The sequence below is a fragment of the Scaptodrosophila lebanonensis genome, unplaced genomic scaffold, assembly GCF_003285725.1.
Source record: "Scaptodrosophila lebanonensis strain 11010-0011.00,11010-0021.00 unplaced genomic scaffold, SlebRS2 tig00000138-arrow-arrow-pilon, whole genome shotgun sequence".
NCBI classification, from domain to species: domain Eukaryota; kingdom Metazoa; phylum Arthropoda; class Insecta; order Diptera; family Drosophilidae; genus Scaptodrosophila; species Scaptodrosophila lebanonensis.
This window is the reverse complement of record NW_022060587.1, coordinates 585,755-611,080: the sequence shown is the minus strand read 5'-3', so window position 1 is coordinate 611,080 and position 25,326 is coordinate 585,755. Positions and strand designations below refer to the sequence as shown.

Here is a 25,326-nt window from a genome sequence, read left to right as displayed (position 1 = left end):
TTGAGAAAACGCTTGTGTGCAGAGCTAAACAAATTTAAATTATTATGGGAAAAATACTGGTGAGCAGAACATTTTATTATATAAGAAGAAACACGAAAGTATGGTAAAAACAAGAGAGAACGCTACAGTCGAACAAGCCCGACAGTGAAATACCCTGTACCCAGGAACTCTTCCGACACTGAGGTATATGCGCCCCTAGCAGAAGCAAAAAGAGGAAGAAGAAGAGCGAGCTTGTTGCTGCAGTTTGTGGGGGTTGTACTGTAGAGAATTTGTTTCGCTAATAACTTTTCTTAGAATTGACCAAATTGAATAAAATTTTAAACAGTAGATAATTATATATAAATTATGTGTGCAAAGTTTGGTTTAGGTAGCATTTGAAATTGACGAAATTCTGTAGCGGGGGAAGGGAGGAAAATTAAAAAAATAATAAACTCGTCCTTTCTCGGACCTAGGAGAATCTGGATGCCAACTTTGGTTATTCTAGCTTTTATAGTTTCTGAGATCCTCGCGTTCATCCAGACGGACAGACGGACGGACGGACGGACATGTCTAGATCGATTTCTCTCGTCATGCTGATTCAGAATATATATACTTTTTGGGGTCGGAGATGCTTCCTTCTGCATGTTACATACTTTGCACAAACCTTATATACCCTTTTTACCCTACGGGTACAGGGTATAAAAAATGTGTTTGCATTATGGATATTGTAGTCGCCGTGAGCCCTAAAATGACATCCAAACTGAGCTTGGTGGGCCCTCTGGTCATATGCGTGGAGTTTTTATCGGCTATGCAACTGAATTGGAAAACAATTCACAAATATCTAAATTGATGACTAGGAAGAAACGACGTTTACGGCTTTCCAAGGACAAAAGAGAATGCCAGATTAATTCAAATATTGAAACACCCTTTGATTTCATTACTAGTGTTTTCTAGGTTAAATATTCGAATCAAACTGCGATCAACACAATGAATCGCAATGAATTTAAAAAGCTTCGCAAACGACTGCATTCCAATAACAATTTGTCAGACAGTTATTCTAAATCTACCTTTCGAAATTAAATCACGCGCTGGTGCTATTCTCGTTCTCAAGTATGCTCCAGACCTTAAAGCTAACTAATGTCGTCGTTAGACTTCCCAATGGGTCCCAGACAACAATAATCACATCATCTACTTTGAAAACTTTTTTACATCGCATGATTGATTATCTATTTTCGACACCGCGAAATTCTATTAATATATTTTAATTTGATCTAAGTATCTTGGTGTTGCCTCCTAGGGCTAACTATATTTTCCATGAAACATGTGAGATCTAGTTTTAATTGGGTTCGAGCGGGAACGAATACTATTTTTAAGCGCACAAAAGCTGTGAGATAAGAAATATTCTATAGAATTATACAATTGTTCCTGGAATTAACGATGAAGTGAAAAGAAAGCTGATTACGTGTTTCGCTTGCTCTAAAAAGTCGCTGCCGCCTGGCCCCAAACAGTTGAAGTTCAAACAATATTTTCCGGACTACGGATGAGCAACTACAGAAAGTGACTCGATCGCATCATAAAGGAATATAATCGGCAAATGGGCGGTATGCACGGTATAGTTAATCTAATGCGCCATTATAATATACTTATGAACGACAGAAAGTAGACAAATCACATTTTTGAATCATATTATGAATATGTGCATTCCATCGTCTCCAAATAGGAGGCACATACTATGTACTATAATACATATGCAAAGCTTAGTTTATGTATGTAGCTATGGAATCATGGACAGTATTGACTATTCTTTAGCGAGAGAAACAGGGAAATCAGAATATATGTATAGTATGTACTTTCTGGGGTCGGAGATGCTTCCTTCCGCCTGTTACATACTATTTTGCACAAATATTAATATTCCCTTTTTACCTTACGGATAAAATCGTTGAATTCGTTCCCTTTTTTCACGTCATATATTTCCGTTTACTAATTTTAATCAAATTACTTGTAGTTGGGAATTGGCTTACATCTCATATTAAAATCAGCAAAGGGGCTTAAAAGCTCTTTTAAAAAAGTCCCACAACGAACATGCACCTTTGCGCCACCCTTTCGTGATTACTTGGGTTGAAAATCTTGAAAAACTTTTGGGAAGCTCCATTAAGCTAGCATATGTCCGAACTAAACTTTTCAATTGATTTGTTCTTGTTTTAGAACCTTTTAGGAAAAGCTCCGATGTGCGAATGCGCATGAAGCAGTAATAAAAAGGAGGCACATTACGCTAGTACATTTTTTGGCAGCAATAAGAAAGCGCTTCAATAAATTGTCACATGTTTAAGAAAAGTACTGGCACTATGTCACATATTTTGTCAATACTAAACAAATTTATGTAGCTTTAGAATTTAGAACAATATTGACGAAATTCTATTGCATAGGGACTAGGAGAGCCCAACTACCAAGTTTGGTTAATGTTGACTCATACGTTTTTGAAACCCAAGAAGCCATCTTGATGTACGGATATGTCTAGATCGATTCGTTTCGTCTTACTGGCTAAGAACATATGTATATCCTTTTTCGAGTCGGATATCCTTCCTACTCGCTGTTGCCTACATAAGCCCAATATACCCGTTTTTACCCTACGGTTACAGTATATACAAATGCAAATTTCCGGTTCGAAATTACAGATTTTTCCTCAAAATCAAGAATACGGGCTCATCTATTGATCATGTGACGTATGAGTGCTGAAGAAGCAAAAAGTTGCGCTCTTGAATCGCCTACCATTTATCATTACAACATGCGGGTGCGCACATGTTGCGTTCCAACTTCGGCGAATGTTCGATGCTGTCGCACCCTCAAGGCACTCGTTTCTCGACGTTCGTTGCTCGATGTATCAAGACACCCGACCCGCAACATTTGCGAGTGTCAGTCCATTTTTGTAAACGTGGCGCTTCAGTCGTCAGTGCTTGGAACTGTGCTCGGTGTGTTTTGGGTCTCAGGCGCGCAAAATTGACTCGCAATAATATAAAATTTGAATGACAACAGAAATCTCCGTACAAAGGACACCGTATTGTCTTTTCGTTTTTGTCAGCGGTATCGCTGCACCTTAATTGTTGTTATTGTTTTTATTGTAGCCGCTGTCGCCGCGTAAAAGTTGCACGCCATTTTGTCGGAAGCGTGCGAGCGTCCGCTCGGACCTCCGTCTTTGCCACCGCCCCGCTTCCCCAGACGCCTCACCATCGCTAACGCCATCGCTCTGCATGCATGTGTGTGGGAAAATTTTGTGTTTTGTTTTTTGTTTTTTTTTTCCACTCTGAGCAAGTATTTTTAGTGCTCGCGTGCAAAATTAAGTGTCAAAGTTAAACATTTTCTTCAGATGTATGTACGTGTAAGTAAAAAAAATGCCTTGAAACGTCCCAAACTAGAGTAAGCCTAGAAGAAACAAAAACAAAACACACAAAATAGGAAAATCAATGCGCGTAAATGGAAACACTGCGTGTATTGCGGGGTGTGCATGTAATTGTGCGTATATTTGTGTGTGTGTGTGTGTGTGTGTGTGAAAGGCAAAGAAAATCCATAAAGCTATTTGCACAACGTGCCGTGGAGGAGGTAACGGCGGTGGCAGAGGTGGTGGCAGTGGCAGTGGCGTCTGAATAAAAAAGTCCTCGAAAACGTCGCAATTCTGACGTACAAATATTTTATAAGATTGAAAAAAAGCACATGCGATTTCCCTTCTTCACTAGCTGTGCATTTGTATGCGAAAGTGGTGTGTGCGTGTGTGTGTGTGTGCGCGCACGTGTATGTGCCCAGCCCATGTATCAATGCAAATGTATATATTTTATTGAGTGTTATGACAAAGCTAAGGAGAGGCATGTTAGGTATTCGATACCTTGTTAAGTATTATTGTAAAAGTGTCACCTGGTCACATTGATCTTGTGCCCTTTAGCTACACATTTTGAATTGTAACACATTCTGGAAATATACGCGGCCTGATACACAACAGAATTGGCAGGCAGTGCAACCATAAAAAGCACAGCATACTCGTAGAATTCTTGTGTTCTTATGTGTGGCAGCAGTCTCAATACTTAACTGAAAACAAAGTCAGAAGCGCAGAAAGTAAAGGGAAGAAGAAGCACGAGTCATGCGGCCGTCGCTGCACTTTCTACTAACAGCGCAGTGCAGCGAAACTGTTGTAAACATCCGAGCAAAGCAGCAGGCTGCTGACTCAACCCCTCTCCAACTCACCATGACACTCATCTTCAGTGCGGAACAGCTGATTTGCTCATTGGCACGCCACAGACAGCTCTACACGAAGAGCGAGATGGTAATAGTGGTTAGAACACAGGTAGGGAGCGACGCGGATGATGGGCAGCAAAAGTGCCGTTATATAGTACGTTTCAAAAACCAACAACACACACATTGCAGAACATTTCATTGTCACTGTAAACGACTGCAATCAAAAGGGCGCATGTGAGTGGCAGCTAGTGTAAGCCGAATACCATTAAGTTGACCTAGTAGTAGTTGAAATACAGGAAGGCAAAAGCTCAGACGTGTCGTGTTGCCACCACGACTCAAGGCAGAATTTGCCAAATTTTGTTCTGCCGCTGCTACCGACTTTGGTCCAAGCGGCGATTGTAACGCAAATAAGGCATTTGAGGTAGCTTGAATGCTTTCATTAAGGTGCCGTGCACATTTGAGTTGGTATTCAATTATTTAGTTTAATCTAAATCAATGTAGAATCCTTAACAGAACAATCAATTGTTAAATATGAACTTAAATTAGTTTCTCCTGGCAACACTTTCATTTGATTGCTATTCGGAATATATTTAGCCCTAAACCAAGAACAAAATTAGATCAATCGAATTAAGTTCAAAAATGCCTACAAGTATAAACAGTTCTTCATTGTAATGCTTGTCAGCTCAAGATATACTTGTAAGTACGTATGTATACTTGTATTAGAGTATCTGCTTCCGTTCCGAATAATATTTTTAATTCTCTTAGTTCTACATTTAATTGCTAGTGGCTAGTCTATTTCCTGCTATCGCTGACTCTCTCTCACTCGCCAGTAGAATAATACCATCATAAGAAAATTACTGATAGTTCCTAGGATGCGAAAACACAAAGATTCAGAACTTTATTCTGATATGCTCAAACCTAATGACCTTAGTTTATTGAACTATATGGACATGTTCGACTTTTGATCATATACTATGTGCATCGAAAATAAGGGGTCAAGAATAAAACAAAAGGTGTAACAAGATAAAGAAACATATTTCTTCAAGAGAAGCAATTTATGTTTAAAAACTTCAACTCCGAAAACACTTGCACTTTGGTAATGAAACTATGAAACCTGGAAATCAGAAAAATAAAATAAACTCGTGTTGCCTACGGACTAGGAGCGTTCATCCAGACGGACGGACATGTCTAGATCGAATTCTCTCGTCATGCGGAATATAGAATAGAATATAGAATATATACACAATATGGAGTCGGAGATATCTGTTAGAAACTTTGCAAAAACGTAATATACCCTTTTAACCTTAAGGGTACAGGTACAACGACCGTTAGAAAAGCAAATTTAATCTACCTTAAGTCAATTTTCGAAACTATTCATTGGTATGGAGTTCGGCATACATAAATAAATTGATACAAAACCAAATTAGACTTCGAAGATGTTAATGAGTTGAGGTTGCATTACACTGTCCATAATTGGGAAAGGGCTCAAAAAGGATTAGAAGTTGTATCGTAGGGCACAACCACGAAAATCGATAGGCGGCCACATTGGCACTCCTTCCATAGCTGGTTTCGCGGAGGTCCTTGTATGTGTGCAGCGAAGCGGCCAGCAAATTTATTATTTATAGATTTCTTTCAAAAGCTCGCAAAAATCGAACGAAACGAAGGGGACGGCTGTGTGCCACCCCCAGAACCACGCAGCTGCGTTTACTATAGACCAATAGTAGCAATAAAAATAAATAAAAACAATAACAACAATCGCATAAGCAATACGAGTGACTAACAAACACTTTTGGGTCGCACTTAACAATTGCATTTATCACATAGTGTGCTACAACGACCACGTCAGAGACGACAACGACATCGACGGCGGCTGCGGCAACGAGAGACATCAAGTTCAAAATCAGCGCCTGACAATGAGAAGCACATGCACAGCCATAGTTGGGCGCCTACTGGTAACATCAGCAAAAGGCACAAAAACAACAACGTCAACAACATTAACAACAACAGGCCTGCCAGCAACTGCAACAACTACAGCTACAACAATCAATGAGCACTGCACAGTATGGCAGCGGCGATATCGCCGCTCAACATTAGCATCAACGTCTGCGCCGACGTCGGTTTCGGGGCCATTGTTGCTTCCGCCGTTGGCTATGACGAGTGCGACGACATGGCTGCTCCTCGCATTTTGTCTGCTCAGTTGCTTTTGCTGTTTTACAGGTAAGTGCCATTGCTTACACATATTCGTACCCAATACCCTCCTTAGTCTGTCGATTTTTGATTAACATCCATTTAGCTCGAAATCTTTTTAATACATGCGCGCCAATCAATGCTATAATCGCTGCTCGTTATCGGGCACTCATCTACCTTGCGCACTAGGGTGAAAAAATACTAATAAAACAAACCTGGCCGTTATGTTACCCGATTACATGATAGCCTGCGATTATTGCGTATACGCCACGTACGCTCGCTTAATATTGATACGTCTCACGCAATTGTATATATTTAGAAGAATAAGAATGTTGTATTTAATCAAATACCTAACCATGTGCGCCAGGTCACACGGTCTGCAGTGACAATTATTGAATGTGAATTAAATTAATTAAAATTAATTAATTCTCAAAATTTGGCAAGGTCCTTAGAACTTCTGGCAAACATTAATATACACTCGTATCTTTTTAATTCGGTAATATAAAATCCTTTCTGTCGGTAGTCGGTAATTTTTGGGCACTTGGAGATAAACCAACTATTATTTACTGTTTGGCTTTGTTATGTGGAAGAGAAGACTCGAAAAAAACAGAATTTAGGGCTTGTATTTCGATGTTTATTGTGGGATGGAATCTGGAATCGCATTACACGACAGAGACCAAGAGATAGTGAACAACAATCTCGAATGAATCTGCTCCAAAAAAGTCGAGAGATTATCGTCTAGAGCGAAACGATTTTTGAGAGATTTACAATCGTAGGAGGAGACTAACTTAAAAAAAAAAATATTGAAAAAACTACGTCTTTATTTCAAACTTTAATGCTTATTGATCAGCCCTCGTCGTATTTAGTTTGTTTTAAGCACGAAATTCATAGCTTTGTGTTTTTTAGAAAAAGGCATATACTACATATGCAAGATACATATTTATAATAGAGAACATTCCTTCGTTCACATCATTAGCCAGAATTTCACAATTCCATTTTGTAGTCCATTAAACTCTAGCCATTTAGTAAGACACCTTTATGCTGAAATCGATATTCGATGAAAAGTGTCACAAAAAGTTATATTGCTTTAAATGATTGCCAAGGCTTAGCAAAAAGAAAACCTGCGACCTCAAAAAGTACAATACAAGTACAAGTGGTGGGAGTCCAAGAGTTTTCCGCCAAGCAATTGTGGCTCATTTACTTAACTTTACTTTCAACACTAGGGTACCGCTTTTCATTCCATCGTGTATTGAATAGGCGATGAATGAGCGATAATTTGGCAAGGGCCGACAAAACACAAATGTCCTTTGCATATGTGCGTGTATGTACTCGTATGTGTGTGACGCTTTTATCGCCAACTCGTCATCTTGTCTAGGGTACTACCCAGCACTCAAATGCCTTGTATTTAAACATATTCGTCTATACTATATGTATGCTCTTACATTTGTATGTATGTGTGGACTTGACGCCGATGCCGATTTCAACGACAAGACCACAAAGCCAAATAATGCACAACAATTCGGCGAAAAGTATAGAAATTGTTAGACACGTTGGGGGTACCGACAGGGGATAGGAACAAAGCACAGCCTTGACTTTGCACATGCAAACGAGCTGCTCGGCTCTTCGACTGTACCTCACCATGCACCACCTAATGGCGCAAGGCTTCTGCCAACCACAAGCGACACGCAATACCGGAACGGAGAAGTTGGAAAGGGTCACAATTAAATTTTAACACGTGTACACACAATGAATAGAAGAGCTACAACAGCAACTTCCATATGCACAGCGTCATAAAACATAGCTTGTGACCCAAAAAGTGCGACATCGGTCCACAAAGCCAACGTTACACCCAACAAATGCCCATCACAGACAATTGGAGACGGCGATACTCTCAGTTTTGGACAAATCGCAAATGGCGGGTAATTCATACACATGGATCTATTTAAATTAAAACGACCAAATTTTATTAAAAAGCCGTTCCTAGTCCACGAAGTCTCCTTTGAATAATGCCCCTATAGCACTATATAATAATAAATATACAGATATCGCAGGCAAAATTTATACCCTGTGTCCAAGGGTTAAAGGGTATAGAAGTTTAATGCGAATGTCTGTAGCACACAGAAGGATCCCACACAGTAAATGTATGTATTCGATCGATATAGCCATGTCCTTCCAACTGAGTGTCTATTCGTCTGTATGAACACGAGGAAATCGAAAAGTATATATAAAATCAATATCTACCAAGCTCTAAACAGGTCCCGTTTGTGTTTCATTTTTTCAAACAAGTGGAGAAGCATATTCACATAAGGCACTTTGGTGTCTTTAGTTCTTATAGTCTCAGAGATATAGATGAGTATACGAACGTTACAAGCGTTTCACAAAATCCCCAATGGGGGAAATGTAACAAAAACTAAAACAAACTTGCACATAATGCACATTTGTGTCTCTATCTCTAATACTATAGTCTCTGAGATCCAGGTGTTCATACGGACAGATGAATAGACAGGTTAAGATCGACTCGTCTTGTTATGCTGATCAAGAATATACTATATACCTTGTTGGGTCTGCAACGCCTCCTTCTGCCTGTTACATTTTTCACCTCCCGTAAACGTAATATCCTCTTGTACATTTCATTATGGAATGTAGTGGGTGGAGGACTTTTAAAATTGGGCGCACGTTACTCTACGATAGTATCCCATTCCTGTTTAAAATAATGTCAAGATTGAAAATGAGATTCCTAATTAATATTTTCCTATCTGACTACTATATTTATAGTAAGGAAAGTAAATAGACTTAGTTCCTTTGACACAATATGTATAAATATTTTTCGGCGCAAATGTATATCAGAAATTTTCGCCTCTTACATTTTTACCTCGAAAACCTTCTTATATTATTATTTTAAGGCCACGGCGAAAGCCACTGGCTTTTTGGTATGATATTGGACTTTTCGTTTGCTCTAACTTCCTAAATAAAATTTGAACATTTTTATCACAATTGTTAAAAAGTGCAATATTTTTCTATAATATTGTTTACCCTGCATTCCACAACATCGATACACGTAGTGTAAGGAAATCAAAAGTTTTGTCTGTCTCCTAACGTCCAACATCGTTATGAAACTAAAATTCAAAAGTAATTGCTTTTTTCGGAGTGTAAGCTTACAAGGTATTTCGTAAAACTTAAATAGTATTAAATACAATATGCTATAAAAACTAAAGAAAGCCGCTCTTCTGCAGCAATCTAAATAGATGCGGCAAGTTATTTTTTCAAGAGTATACACATTTGGTGTTAAGCATATGCCGTACAAAACATATGCCCTACAAAGACTACAAAATAATTTTACTCAGTTCATATATACTCGTATTAAATGCCGATATCCCTCCCCTATTCTGTGAAGTATTAGATAACATTACTTTGTGTAAGGAATTGATGAATCGACACCTAATTTAATTTTAAGTTAAATTTCGACATTTCAAAATACATAAGAGCTGTAGATCTTACTTTACCTTTGCCCTTTTACCCTTGACCTAATTAAAATTTAAAGCTCTTTAAAATTTGCAGTCCCACATAAACTAATGCCTGACACCTTAAACCTAGTATGCTGATAACCATATTAATATGCCCAGGTCATGCGCTTCATGGCTATCAATATTTATTGCTTTGATATCCTCAATTGAATTATTAACAACGCTGTCTGCCATTCCGCTGTCTTACGTGTTAAGAGGATGCATAAGCATGCTTATAAGTATATGAACACTTAATACCAACTAATTAGTTGCATTTTAGCAAACGTTATCTGATTTGCTTCTCAGCTTCTCCCTTGTTGTTGGTTGGCATTATACCGCCCCTCTTTCCATCCCTTTATAGGAATATACGCTGTTGAGGCCTCAAATGAGCCATTCATCGTGGATCGATAGTTGGCTGAGATAATTGCAGGCCGACAGTTGGCCAACATTGTGCGCGACAGTGAACAACAAAAGAACGTCAATGGTGAATGGCCAGCTGGTGGAAGGGGAATGCTGTTGTAACAAACTCTTCAATACGACTAACGATGCTCAATTTGTTCAATTAATTTAAACCGTTGCGTCCCACACAATTAAAACAATCCTTCGTTATCAGTAGGCGTTTTCAGTACCACTTGATACAATTTTTTGTCTGAACGCTCTTATACATTTTCAGGCTTTGATGCTTCACTTTATAAAAACAAAATAAAAAGAGAAAAGCAAACAAATTCTGGTAACTAATTCAACGCAAGATGGAAAAGTAGGATTCCAGAATATATTTCCATCCTGAAAAGGCAAGACCAAGACAAGCATGCTTAAACTCAGATCATGTAAGAATTTAAGAGTCGAACAGACTTAAAATTTGAACGGCTACACCCATAATTATATCTTAATCCAACATCAAGGTCGCAATCTTTTTTTTATCGATATGAACTCTCCAAAAAAAATTACTATATAACGAATCAATTATCCATAAATTAATGATTTAATCAATTAAAAGTTTATTCAAGTTTTAAGTAAAATATTAAAAAAAAACAAAATTAATCTTAAAAATTAACATTTTTTTAAATATAAAGATTTTTAGGATTTTCTCGTCTTTTAAATAAATTTTAGCTTTTTGACTAAAAAATAATATTCTTTGAAACATTATGAAGTATGAAACAGTTAATATTTCGTCCAACCATTTATTCCAGCCCTCAATTAAAAGACTAATGATTTGTTAGTTGCATTTTAGCAACCGTTATCTGATTTCCTTCACAACTCTTCTCGTTTTAATCTCACTATTTATTATTGTCAGCCTGTCCGCTTGATTCTTTGCTGATGAGGACGTTGTCTATTCTTCTGATATTTACCTATCGGTGTCCTGCATCCACAGGCGTGATAGTTATTAATAAAATCACATACATCTATTATACCTCCAGTGTAAATATATTCATATGTTATTTTAAGTCTTAAATCTGCTTTTCTCCCGAACCTGTCAAATTCTGTTATGGATCACTGCCTGAATGACACAAAAAAGAAAAAGTACGGAGCCCCTCTAAGCCATCATAGCCTGCTTATCTTTTCTTTCCACGTCCTTTTTGGGAGTTTGGATCCTCAAGGCGATATGAGGTTATGCTTTTCGAATTCTAAATATGTGCGATGATCATTTCAATGGACTTGTTTCTAATTATGTCGCAAGTCTGTGATGTACCTGATGTGACCACACGAAATTTCTATTCATAACTTAGAGAGGTATTTTACTATCTAAACAATTCATGAACCTCTTAGAACTATTTGTTCTAGTTGCACTTTTATTATATTTAGTATCCTATGATTATTATTGTTGAGGCTTAAATCGGTGTGTCTAGGGTAGTGCGGATGTAGGCAACACAACGAATATACCTATTTCATTAGTACAAATACAATATCAAAACAATCGATATTTGTAGAATAAACAAGCATCTCGGAAAGTATAAGTTGTAACTTGAATCGCCAAATTAATACCCTAGTTCTCTTTCGAATGAAAAAGTACAAGCCTGCGTTATTTCCCCTGGCGCAACGCCCAACGCCTCGATAATTACATCTTGTGTCCTTATGCGAACTTTAAACAAATTTATAGCCATTAATGTCCTTGCTCTACCAACAGTTGTTGTTGTTACTGCCCCATTATATGAACTTTGCAATCTATAATAGATTTAAAAAAAATATGTGCATACACTACCTTCGGAGCGGTGCGCTAACAACACAAGCAAACTCTTACTCTTATATTTTTTTATAAAAAGGCGGTTTCGTCAATTTATGCCAACGATATAAGAAAGTTATTTTAAGCTTCTGATATGATTAAGATTTCATCGGAACTACAGACGTTTGCATTACACCAATCGAAAGACCGATTTTACTTAGAAATTTCTTTTCAAAGCATTATGACATCGCTAGTTTCATTAAAAAAATTCGATTCTTTCTCGCTTATCACGACTTCTTTTAATGCGAACACGGTCCAACACGCTTTAAAATTTGCTACCTACCTGAAAAATATTTATAATAAGAAGCGTTGATTTTGGAATATGCCCAAGGTCATGCAATTATTACTAACTGAATCTGAATTTTAAAATATAGTACTACGAGTATATCATGCGCTCTATACTCAGGATTTCGGGTACAACTGAAACTGATTCCATCGATGAATTATTTATTTTATCTATAAAAGAGCTTAAGGAGGCAACGTTAAACGGTTGTCTTTAAAGCCACAAACTTACAATTGTCAGAATGTGAGCTCCGTGCAATATTTGCATTTGTTCATTTAAATGAAGGTGCAGGATTCGAGCACATGAATATCGATGATGTGCAAGAGTTGTTTGAAGAGAAAGGCATGGATAACGAATTATTGTTTGAAATTGAAGACACCAGAGCTGGTGTCAGCTCTGAAGAAACTGAACCTTTAAAACGTTTTGCCATAGAAAAACTTCAAGAAGGATTCGCATATGCTTGGAAAGAGAGTTGGAAAAAATACTTTTACCTTATAAGGCGTACTGCAAATATCCGTTAAAAGCAATGAACAATCGCAAAATCCTTGCCTTTGCAAGCAGGAGGACCACTACAAGCAAAAAAAATAATGTTGTCTAGAAAACGGCCTATATGCTTCTTCAATTTAATATAAAGCAGCTTTAGCATTTTTCACGCTTGACAATAGTTTCCTTTTTAATAAGATTAATCTGGTAATGAGAAATATTCAATACTTGGAGTAACATTTTGTTTGTTTTGAAAATTTAAACAGCAAAACTTTTTCTTTTGTATTTGTCGAAATCTAGGAACGTAACCCCATAATTTGTTTGGAGTCCATGTCTCGTTTAACACGATGTTTTCTAGCAACGCAACCCCCGTGTTAAGCAAGAGCTATGTGTATATAGTTTTTTATTCCTTAATTTGTAAACTGTATGACCAACAATCCAATACGTACTGTGCTGTGACGAGTTACGGAAAAAATGCAACGTGCCAGATAAAACATTGCAAGGCGACCATACCCATCTGTGCAAGCACTCTTCTTTGGGAATTGCACAAGCGTCGCGTTGACAGTGACAGTTCCAAGTGCCGCATCGCCTTCTCCTGTGAACAATGCCTAGTCATGGGCCTTGGCCCACGTGCGTGGCTTCATCATGTGGCGTATGCCCATGTTCTACTAATTACACTGAGCTAAACACATAAAATGGTTTCATAATCTTTGCTTCCTGTTACATTTCGTCAGCTGTGACACGGAGGTGACAGCTTACAGCTACTCTTTGTCTCTACCCTTACCCCTTTTGGAATCTCATTAGTGACAGCCAATAATTACAAACACACACTTACACAAGAGAAAGTAGAAGTGGAAGAACATGATGGTTGCATGCCCCCGGCGTCGTTGCCACCACCAGTCCCTACACCTCCAAAGCATTCGATGTGCATGTGCGAGCACACGGGTGGATTTTCTTGCTTCGTATATGCGAAATGTTAGAAATACCCGGTGGTGAGATGTAGAGTCTTGACCTACATACGAGTACACTCCCAATGGACATACTCGTTCCTGCAAAACAAAATTTACCTTTTTTATTACCCATACGCCCCGTCTTAACTACTTAGTACTAATCTCTTTAAAGTTTTCAAATAAACCTACCGACCAGTATTTCATGAGTTCAGACCCGTATCGTGGAGAAAAGCAAAATAAATGTCAACTCTAATTTACTGAACTCTTTGTCAGTGTTATTTCACCAGTGGCCTTGACAGCTACAGTCTCTAATCTACAGGATCCTCTTTGTGATCAAAAAAGCAACCGCAAGTCAACAATTCATTCAAATTGTCTTAGCTTCTGGTATAGTCAAATGATTTTAAACCGAATTACATAGTTGTATACTTATATATTGTTGCAATACACGATAGTACTGAAAGGAGTCCACCCAATATAGATTGCGATTTGTTAGACAAGCGACAACTTTCGAAAAAAAAGAAAACTCCTTCTGTTGAAAGGGCAGATCAGATCTCATTAAATATATATTTAGCGCTAGAACGAAGAAATCTGTTTGCCAATTGTAGGAGCTAAGTGTACAAAAATTCTAAAAATGTGGCATGATAAAGCGTAAACGCACTAACGGGATGAATTGACAAAATTCCAAGAATTACGACTCATCCTCTCATAATAATTATGAGTACATGTGTTTCGATGGATTTGCCTGGTTTGAGAGCATTCGTTACGAAATTTTCAGACCATCGCATTGAATATTCAAATTGTTTATCAGAAGTTGGTATCCTTTATGTCTGCAGGAATCGAAAAACCATCAAGAATAATGGCGGATTTGATTTAAGCCGGTTTGAAAATTAAAAATATTCTAAATGGCTACACGACATTATTCCATTTAGTATGATTCATTTTTCATATGATCAATGTCTTTTTTACACGACTTAGAATTAGGTTTATATAATTTTGTTGGGCACACCTATTATTCTGTCCAGACGAAAACATTTGTATTCTATGAATTAACCAAAAGTTAAGTTATTTTGAACAGTTTGTAAAGCCGTTTATTATTATTTTTTTTTTGTTGCTGAAGTATGTTTATGTTGAGCACACTTCTTTGAAAAAAATCAAATATATATGAAAGCCAAGCTTTTTTAAAAAAAAAAACAAGTAAAAAAGCTAAAGTCGGGGGTCCCGACTGTACATATGTTTACAATAATTATAGAAAATAAAAAATTTTAAGAAAATTAAAAAAAAAAATTTGATCGATTTTACCTTTCTCGGTATTCGAACTCACATAAAGGGTGTATAATTGCACATTTACATAGCAATTGCGTCTGTGTGAGTGTATGTATGCCTATGCGCATCTATTCGTGTCTGTGTAAACATGTGTGCAGTCAACCAAAGCAACAGCATCAACAACAGTCGCGGGCAGCACTTGAGCAGCGCTGCAGCAGCAAATATATTTATGGCTATAACTTCTTGTTAAGTCGGTCTATCATAGTGAAACTTGGTATACGGACACATAATAACCAACTGGGGGTATTTAGTTCGAAATTCCAAGAATTACGGGAGTTAGAGAAAATCGCATTTGCGAGGGAGAGGGAGGAGGGAGGGAAATTCCAAAACATACATTTTCTGCGTATTCACACAAGGCAGCTTGGACTAAAATTTGGTGTTCCTAGGTCTTATAGTCTCCGAGATATAGGCGATTATACGAATGGAAAATCGGGAAAACCCCCATAGGGGGGAAGTGGGGGGAAAATCAAAAAAATAAAAAAAAACTCGTATAGAATACACACATAAGGCATCTTTGTGCAAAATTTGGTGTCTCTATCTCTTATAGTCTCTGAGATCCAGGTGTTCATACGGACAGTCGGACAGACGGACAGACAGACAGACAGACAGACAGCGCTAGATCGACTCGTCTCGTCATGCTGATCAAGAATATATATACTTTGTGGGGTCTGCCACGCCTCCTTCTGCCTGTTACATTTTTCAGCTCCCGCAAACCTAATGTACATACATTTCATGTACAGAGTATAAATATGCTCACATATATTTTTCTGTCCAGGTGTGTATATGTACACCTCCTTTTCATGTTATATAATTTAAAAAAATAACACGAATTTAATTTTGTAGATATACGTCGAGCCCAAAGTTTCGACGTGCGTTTACCCTTTTGAATCGAAGGACCACTGGCAAAATGCATCAACATGTCGATGTAAAATTCGCTGATAAAATACCCTCATATTTGGTTTGTGGGAGGTCGCATACTGGCGAGAAGGGGTCGGCATAATAGCCAAGGTAGGGCCGTCTGTAGGAATACTTGCACACAAACGTACTCCCACACATACTTACTACAAGTATACGGGTACATATATGTACACTCGTACGTACATATGGACATTTAGACAGAAGCTTCGACCAACTTTAGACGGCAGTAGCCCACGGCTGCAGCTAAATTCCTTCGTCGACATCTGGCGCCAAAGTTGAACGCTTGTTTTAATTATTTGACGGCCCTAAAAGGGCATGCGGCGACGATGGGGACGGCTGCGACGAGAAAGGCCGCATGTGCAAAAGACGGCCACACAGAGAGAGCAGCCAGTGAGCGTAAAGCGAAAGCAAACAAGCACAATGGACAAATACGTAGAAGTTTGGTGCAATGGGAAGCGGGCAGCGGGCAGCGGGCGCAGACAGTGGAAAGCAAACAGCAACAAAATCGACGCCATTGCAGCAGCTTCCCTGCCACAGGCACCGCCCGACTGACGCCGCTGCAATTGTGCAAGCGCACTTTCTCTGAAAGCACACACAAGCGAGGGTAGTTCCAAATGTTTCTAGTCCAGTTATACCCTGCACATAAAAGGGTATACTAGTTTTGTGCGAATGAATGTAACAGAACAGCAGAAGGAGACATGGCAGACCCCACAAAGAATATATATTCTTAATCAGCATGACAAGACGAGTCGATCTGTCTGTCTGTCTGTCCGTTCGTCTGTCCGTATAAACACCTTGATCTCAGAGACTATAAGAGCTAGAGACACCAAATGCCTTATGTGTTTTATTTATTTCACACCCACCCCCCTCCCCCATCCCCACTTCATCCTATGGGAGATTTTCCACTTTTCCATTCCTATAATCGCCTATATCTAGGGACACCAAATTTTAGTCCAACATGCTTTATGTGAATACGCAGAAAATGTGTATTTTGGAATTTCCCTAACTCCCCCCTCTCCCCCACAATCACTGATTTTCCATAACTCCCGAATTTTTCATTGAAATTCAGAAAATACCTGCAGTTAGTGATTATTTATAATGAAAAGCCGATTTAATATGCTTCTCCTATAATATAATATATATATATAGTTCTTTGCGAAGGAAAATTCCAAAAAATTCTTTGGGCAACTTTGGGCTTAGGAAAAACAAATTAGTCACTTGGGGCTAGGTCTGCAGAGTAAGGCGGGTACTGAAGCACATAATTAAAAGCCGAATTCGTCGATTTTTCAATGGCAACTGCTGATGTATCAGAAGGCGCATTTGATGGAAATTGAGTTAACGTTCAATCCGTTGTTCAAAATATGGCAAACGCGATCTTTAGACATCTTGGTGATCTCAGCTATCTCCTATACTTTGATTTGGCGATCGTCCCGAACCATTTAATGAATTTTGGGAATGTTTTCAATTCAGTTGTCACAATTTTTGGGCGTCCTTGAGGTTTCTCATCTTCTAAGCTCATACGTTTAAATTCCGTTGCCGTTAACAAATAGTCGCCCATCTCTTACATATGACCGCAAGATATTCAATTTTTTCCACTTTTATAAAAGCACTGATGCCGACTTAGTTAGGCGATTGTTGAACGATAACTACAAGTATAATATGGATATGGCACAAATTTTCGGCGAAAACACATTAAAAGACGCCATTTCCCAATGCCAAAGTTTAGTTAATGAAGGCCCAACTAGAAACATTTCGGTCTGCCCCCGTATGTGGGCATGTGTGTGTACTGCATGGGTATGTGGAGTCATATGCATGGGTACGTGATTTTATTGACGCAAAAGTGACGGTCACAGACGCCAAAAGCTCCAAATCAATATAAAACAAAATTAAAACAATTGAAGTATAAATTGTAATTTAATTAATATAATATAAAAAAAAAGTGCAAAAACAAAAAAATACATTCTTGTCCTTTCTCGGTCTTAGTCTGATTATTCCAGCTCTTATACTTTCTAAGATCCTTTCGTTCATACGGGTAGGCGGACATGGCTATATCGATTCGCCTTGTCCTACTGATATTTATACTGATATACAACACATATATAAATTGTGGGTTCTGCCAAGCCTACTTCTGTGCGTTACTTATAGTATACAAGTATTAGCAGTAAACTAAGAGGTACATAACAAGTATATACTTAAACAACAAAAAACACCGCTTTCAATTAAGAAATATTTTCTACGAGTATATATCCTGCGTCATAAAGATACTAAGTGACAGAGTCGATAAGATGAGCTGGCTCCTAACCAGCAAAACACTGTCACTCACAAACAAGGTCACCGTATAAAAATCCTGCATCGCCCCTTCTTGACGATATGGCTTTCAGGTATACGGAATCGCTGTCAAATTCCACATTGAGAAAATCCGAATTCTTCAAGCCAAAACCTTTCGCCTCCTAACTGGAGCCCCCTGGTACATGGAAGCGGCAAACATAGAAAAGGACCTTGGAGTGCAGAAAGTAGGTGACGTCCTCAACGAACAAGCTTCACAGTACATGAGGCGTCTACAAACCCACGCAAATGTTATAAGAATGCTAGCTTAGCTGTATTTGTATTTAGCTGTAAGTTTAATTAAAGTTATAAAAATAACATCTTAATTATAGAGGAAGAAAAAAACAAGAAAGGAATGCTTAAGTCGAGCGAGCTCAACTCTTAAATACCCTCCCACAAAAAAGGAAAAAATGCAAACAAAAAATTTAAAATTAATTTTTAAAAATTATATTAATTAAATTATTTAATTAAATTAAATACAAATTATTCAATACATATGTATATACAAAAGTGGAGACATGTTCATGTACAGTTTCAACAGCATACATTTACAACAGAATCGTGTCTCTGCGTGTTTATGTGCATGTATGTAAGCAGCACAAAGTTGAACCAAAACAGCAACAACAACAACAGCTGCGGACAGAGCTACAAGCAGAGCATGGGCAGCGATTTTATTTATGGCTATAACTTTCTTCAGAATTGACCTACCATGATGAAACTTGGCACACATGTGTAATGTCAAATTTGAGTCCAAAATTCCAAGAATTACAGGGAGTGGGGGGTGAATCAGAATAAAACAAGTAAAAAAGCTAAAGTCGGGTGTCCCGACTTTGAAATACTCTGTACATATGTTTACAATAATTATAGAAAATAAAAAAATTAGGAAAATTAAAAAAAACAAGTAAAAAAGCTAAAGTCGGTCTATCATAATGAAACTTGGCATACGGACACATAATAACCAACTGGGGGTATTTCCAAAAATTTAGTTCGAAATTCTAAGAATTACGGGAGTTACGATTTTCTGGGTAGAGGAGGGAGGGAGGGAAATTCCAAAATATACATTTTCTGCGTATTCACATAAGACATCTGGGACTACAATTTGGTGTTCCTAGGTCTTATAGTCTCCGAGATATAGGCGGTTATACGAATGGAAAATCGGGAAAACCCCCATAGGGGGGTTGGTGTCTCTATCTCTTATAGTCTCTGAGATCCAGGTGTTCATACGGACGGACAGACGGACAGTCGGACAGACGGACAGACAGACAGACAGGGCTAGATCGACTCGTCTCGTCATGCTGATCAAGAATATACATATATACTTTGTGGGGTCTGCCACGCCTCCTTCTGTCTGTTACATTTTTCAGCTCCCGCAAACCTAATATACTTACTTCTGTACATTTCATGTACAGAGTATAAAAACAAAATTGACCTGCCTAGGGCTCAGGGGAACCTGGATACCAAGTTTGGTAATTCTAGCTCTTGTACCTTCTGAGATCATTGCGCTCGTCCACGCGGACGAACAGACGGACATGGCTATATCGACTCGGCTTGTCACCCTGATCAAGAATATATATATGCCACGCCTCTTTTTGCCTGTTACATACATTCGCACAAAACTAGTATAGCCTTTTACCCTTTGGGTACAGGCTATAAAAAACCGAAATCATTTATATTTTGTGAACCAACTAAACGCGTTATTTTTTATAGTCGGTAAAGCCATTGATAATTTGTTTTGTATGTATGTTTATATTGAACACTAACTATTTCTTTAATAAAAATTTAAATACTTATATATGAAAGCCAAGCGTTTTTGAAAAACAAAATATGCTCACACCTATTATTCTGTCCAGGGGTGTATATGATTTGGAACCCAATGCGCTCGCAGTAAAGCAAAAAGCGTAAGACTGATTTCCCAACCTTGTTATGATTACACTTTAGAAACGCGGCTCATCCAATCGCGGTTTGCTTGAGACGCCCTTGGGACATACAAACTGCGCAAAACATGTATAATCTGGCTCAGCGTACGACCCCAGCGATTAGGCATGTCAGCACATCATAAATAACGTTTAATAGGGATCGACATTAGTGTCAAGCATTTAATCAGTTCTGCGATTAGCTCCACTCAAACGGAAATTGTTTTGATGAATCTGGGTGGTCAATGAATGGGTAACTTTTCAGTGTACAAATTTTAATGATACCTGATACCATGATACTTATTCAGATTACCTCCTTGGATCGTGAGAATTTACAGCGCAACCTACGAAGGCAGACTATCATGTTTCTAGCCAGGCCATAAAGACAATCTCCCACATTAACCCAACTATGGTATTGGGATTAGGAATCTTTTTATGTATTTCCGCCAAACTTTCAGCCATATCGTTATTATAGATATCGTTCAACATTGTGTTGAAATCATTTTGTAAATGCAGAAATATGAACGTGGACGTACGAGCTTAGAAGATAGAAAACGTCCGGGTCGCTGTAAAATTGTAACCACTGACGAAAACACCACCAAAATTTACCAAAGAGCTCTGGGTGACCGCCCGTTCAAAGTAAGGTAGATAGCTCAGATTACCAAGATGTCTAAAGATCGCGTTTGCCATATTTTGAACTACAAGTTGGACATGAGAAAGTTTTTTGTTATCAATTTATTTGCAATAGAGTAAGATGACATTAAAACTTAAGAGAACGCTACAGTCGAGCAAGCCCGACACTGAAATACCCTGTACCCAGGTAAACTTCCGACACTGAGGTATATGCGCCCATATCAGAAGCAAAAAGAGGAAAAAGAAGAGCGAACTTGTTGCTGCAGTTTGTGGGGGTTGTACTGGAGAGAATTTTTTTCGCTAATAACTTTTCTTAGAATTGACCGAATTGGATAAAAAGTAAACAACAGTAGATAATCATATATATTAATTATGGGTGAAAGTTTGCTTTAGGTAGCATTTGAAATGTCGACGATATTGACGAAATTCTGCAGCGGGGGAAGGGGGGAAAATTAAAAAAAATAAAAAAAAATCGTCCTTTCTCGGACCTAGGAGAATCTGGATACCAACTTTAGTTGTTTCAGCTCTTATAGTTTCTGAGGTCCTTGCGTTCATCCAGGCGGACAGACGGACGGACATATCTAGATCGATTTCTCTTGTCATGCTGATTCAGAATATATATACTTTATGGGGTCGGAGATGCTTCCTTCTGCATGTTACATACTTTGCACAAACCTAATATACCCTTTTTACCTTACGGGTACAGGGTATAAATATGGAAAATAGGGAAAGCTGAAATTCTAAATAATGTAAATGTGCTCATATAGTACAAACGCATTTTATTCTCCAAGATAATAAAAACGATAAGCTAAGATTATAATTTGTGAAGTTCAAGTTCTAAAGTAAAGCTTAAGAATATTTTCAGGATGGCGCAAAAGTAAAGAGAACGAAGGATTTTATTCTTCCTACTCTCCAGACCTAGCCCCTAGTGACTTATTTTTATTCCCTATACTTAAATTAAGTATACTACCTTCACAACAACAAAAAAATATATACATTCGCGTTACTTTGCTGAACAAATGTAAATCATAGAAACATAACAAACCAAATTACAAAAATTGGTAGAGAATATATAAAAGAGAATATATAATGAGCGCATATCTAGAATATGACTCTTTTTCGTCTAAAACCGATCTAAAAATCTTCAAATCAGCATTATAAACCGACTTACAATAATAACAAAATAATATTATATATTAATTATTCGTTTATAAACTATTTAAGTGATATGGATATTGCTTAAGACTATCGTACACATTTTTATACTCTGTACATGAAAAGTACAAGAGTATATTGGATTTGCGCGACCTGAAAAATGTAACAGGCAGAAGGAGGCGTCACAGACCCCACAAAGTGTATATATTCTGAATCAGCGTGACGGAACGAGTCGATCTAGCCCTGTCTGCCTGTCTGTCCGTCTGTCTCTCTGTCCGGCCGTATGAACACCTGGATCTCAGAGACTGTAAGAGCTAGAGACACCAAATTTTGCACAAAGATGGCTTTTGTGTGTACGCTGTACAAGTTTGTTTTATTTTTTTGAATTTCCCCCACTTCCCCCCTATGGGGTTTTCCCGATTTTCGTATAATCGCCTATACAGAGTATTTCAAAGTCGGGACACCGGACTTTAGCTTCTCTACTTGTTTTACCTAACTTCACTAGAATAAAAAAGAACGGAATAATAAAATGTCGCACGCAGCTGATTTGTAAGAATAAAAAAATTACCGTTATGCTATTAAGCAACAAATATACTACTCTTACGTAGTAACACATACATACATATGTCTGAGGAGGTATAAATAATTCATTAAACTATTTGAGGCGTGGGTAGAAATAATATTAATTCAGATTCTGTAAAAAATCAAAGCAAATCAAATCACCTTTTTGTGATATTTTGCAATATTGTTATAATAAAATACGACAACAGCTGCCAACCATGCCATACTAATTTATTTTTCCCCTCTCTCTTCTTCTCGTGATCTCGTTACCTTTTTTTGGATACGCTTATAGCTGCCTTGGAAGAGGACTGCGTTGACTTTCAGGGAAATAAAGTGAACCATGGAATGCTCTATGTGCCCGGACCAGGCGTTTGTAGCTTATGCGTTTGCTATCATTCCGAGCCACTCTGGTGCAAGGCAATATACTGTGATCCGCCATATGTAAGTGAAGGCAGTTTGATAAAGAACGGCATAGTACTAACAATCCCACTTCTTTTGTCCTTTAGTTCTGCAAAAATTTCAGGGTTGGCGAACGCTGCTGCGAGTTTGAGTGTCTCGATCCACCTGGCGAGGATAAACTTTATCAAGTGCGTTGCATACTTGTAGTTTATGGGATTGTGATTGTAAAAATAACTCTTCTCATTGCTTTCAGGAGCGTATGCGGAAACGCGCTGAAATTTTGGCTGGAAATAGCACGGCCTCTTATGTGAAACTGACCCCGCTGGCCATGTCCACAATAATGCTTACTTTTCTTGGTAACAGCATTTTCACTTTATAACTTAAAGACACATAGTAGCGAAGAGGACGAGAAGCTGCAGCAGCAAGAAGAACAATTCATAATACATAGTCTTACTCTAAGAGCGCACTTTGAAAACTTTTTCAGCATGCCAATAGAGAATTCCTATATGGAAGTTAAAAATTTTCAAAGAAAATTTAAAGAAAAAAAACAAAAACTAAACCAATCAATTACATATTTTCTTGCCCCGTTTTGTTTGTGTTTCTTTCTAACCGAAATCTGTCTTAACTTATTACAATGTAATAATTATAATTAACAAATACATATATTTAGGTAAGAGCATAAAAAGCTACATAAAAATGCGTACTACTGAACAATACGTAGGTTTTCAAATTTTACCCCTAGACTTGTGTAGGTATAATTAAAAAATAATTCAAAAAGCAGCAATTGTAAACCTTTTACTTACACTATCCCGTTCAGTTATTTAGAATAACAAATCAAACTGCAAAATTTTTTAACATTTTAATGTGATCGAAATCAGAAAAGGCATATACTAAGTACTTATATGTAAGTACATACTTGTACATACATACATAATACTGTGTATACACTTACCACATAAGTAAACCAAAATTATGAAGCGAACGCAAGGGACAGTCTCTTACATTTAAGTCCAATTAGAAACATAAACGAGTATGTATATATGTATGTATATGTACATGTATATATGGTATATAGTATATATATAAATATATACTATATATATACCATACATATAAAATCAAAAACTTGTTGATTAGTGATTAGTTACTCGTAAATAAACGGATTGAACATTCGCGAATGTGCACCAAGTCCACATTAGTCCATGGGTTTACAGTCAGGCATGACTATATAAGATTATTTCTTTGTGTAAACATGTTGCTAGTCTTAGGTGAGGTTGATTTTGAATGCCCACACTTGAACAGCATATAGTATATTAGGTTCTGTTAATTTGGAAAGCGATCTAAAAAAACAAAACACAGAGAGCTTGATCAATTGTTTTTATTTGGAAATCCTGCTTAAATGCGTAAATGTGATAGCGAACGATTGTAGGACTTAGCAGCAGCCCCCCTTGCCATTTCAATATTGATTTTCGAAACCACGCCGCATTCGAAGCTTGCCATCTCATGCAGAACCGATTGTCTTTCGAATCAATATGTTTTTAAATTGGCCTATGTACATTGTCTTTGTTATTATCAACAAGTATGATTATGATTAGAATCTGCGTTCGACATAATTTTGATATCATAAACTGTAGAAAATTATACATACATACATATCTTGACAACATTTTAATATTGTTACTTATAGCTTATAATATATATGTATTTTAATATTTTCATATGTATTGGCAATCATACATATTATATAAATAAACGTGCATACCTGGCATCCGAATAATGATAAAGATCGATGAATAATTTATGTTGGCATTGGTGCTAAATTAATCAGAGGAAATATACATGTGAATCATATATGTATGTACATCTCTGCTCATCAGCTATGAACATCAAATATACTTGTAGTTGAACATTTTATACGATACATATGAGACAAGAATTCAAATCAATACACATGTATCAAATGTGTTAACATTAGGGTATTCTCATAAAAAATAAAATCTAAAAGGTACTGCATATTCCACATTTTTGTAATAGAAACTGCAGAAAATCATTTGCCAAATCCAAGAAAATATTTCATATATATTGCCCTGAGTTATCACCGGCATTCTTCGAATGATTTCACCGAACTTTCGAATACTCGTACATACAAGTAAAAGCTTAAAAAATACTTAATTGGAAGTCTACAGTTTTTTCACAGTACCTGCATATTTAATTTTCTCAAGCAAGATCATAAAAACACTTGTACAGCATGGTTTATTAAAAAAATGAA

At 37.4% G+C, this 25,326-nt stretch overlaps 1 protein-coding gene across 1 annotated transcript; it reads left to right on the top strand.

Annotated features, from left to right (window-relative positions):
- Positions 1 to 2,849: 2,849 nt before the first annotated feature.
- Positions 2,850 to 24,841, top strand: LOC115629287. Its single transcript, XM_030525728.1, has 5 exons — positions 2,850 to 2,948; positions 6,028 to 6,420; positions 22,951 to 23,099; positions 23,165 to 23,245; positions 23,311 to 24,841. Exons 2-5 carry the CDS (start codon positions 6,117 to 6,119, stop codon positions 23,434 to 23,436), a joined length of 660 nt encoding a protein of 219 aa, XP_030381588.1. The 5' UTR covers positions 2,850 to 2,948; positions 6,028 to 6,116; the 3' UTR covers positions 23,437 to 24,841.
- The last annotated feature ends 485 nt before the right edge of the window (positions 24,842 to 25,326 follow it).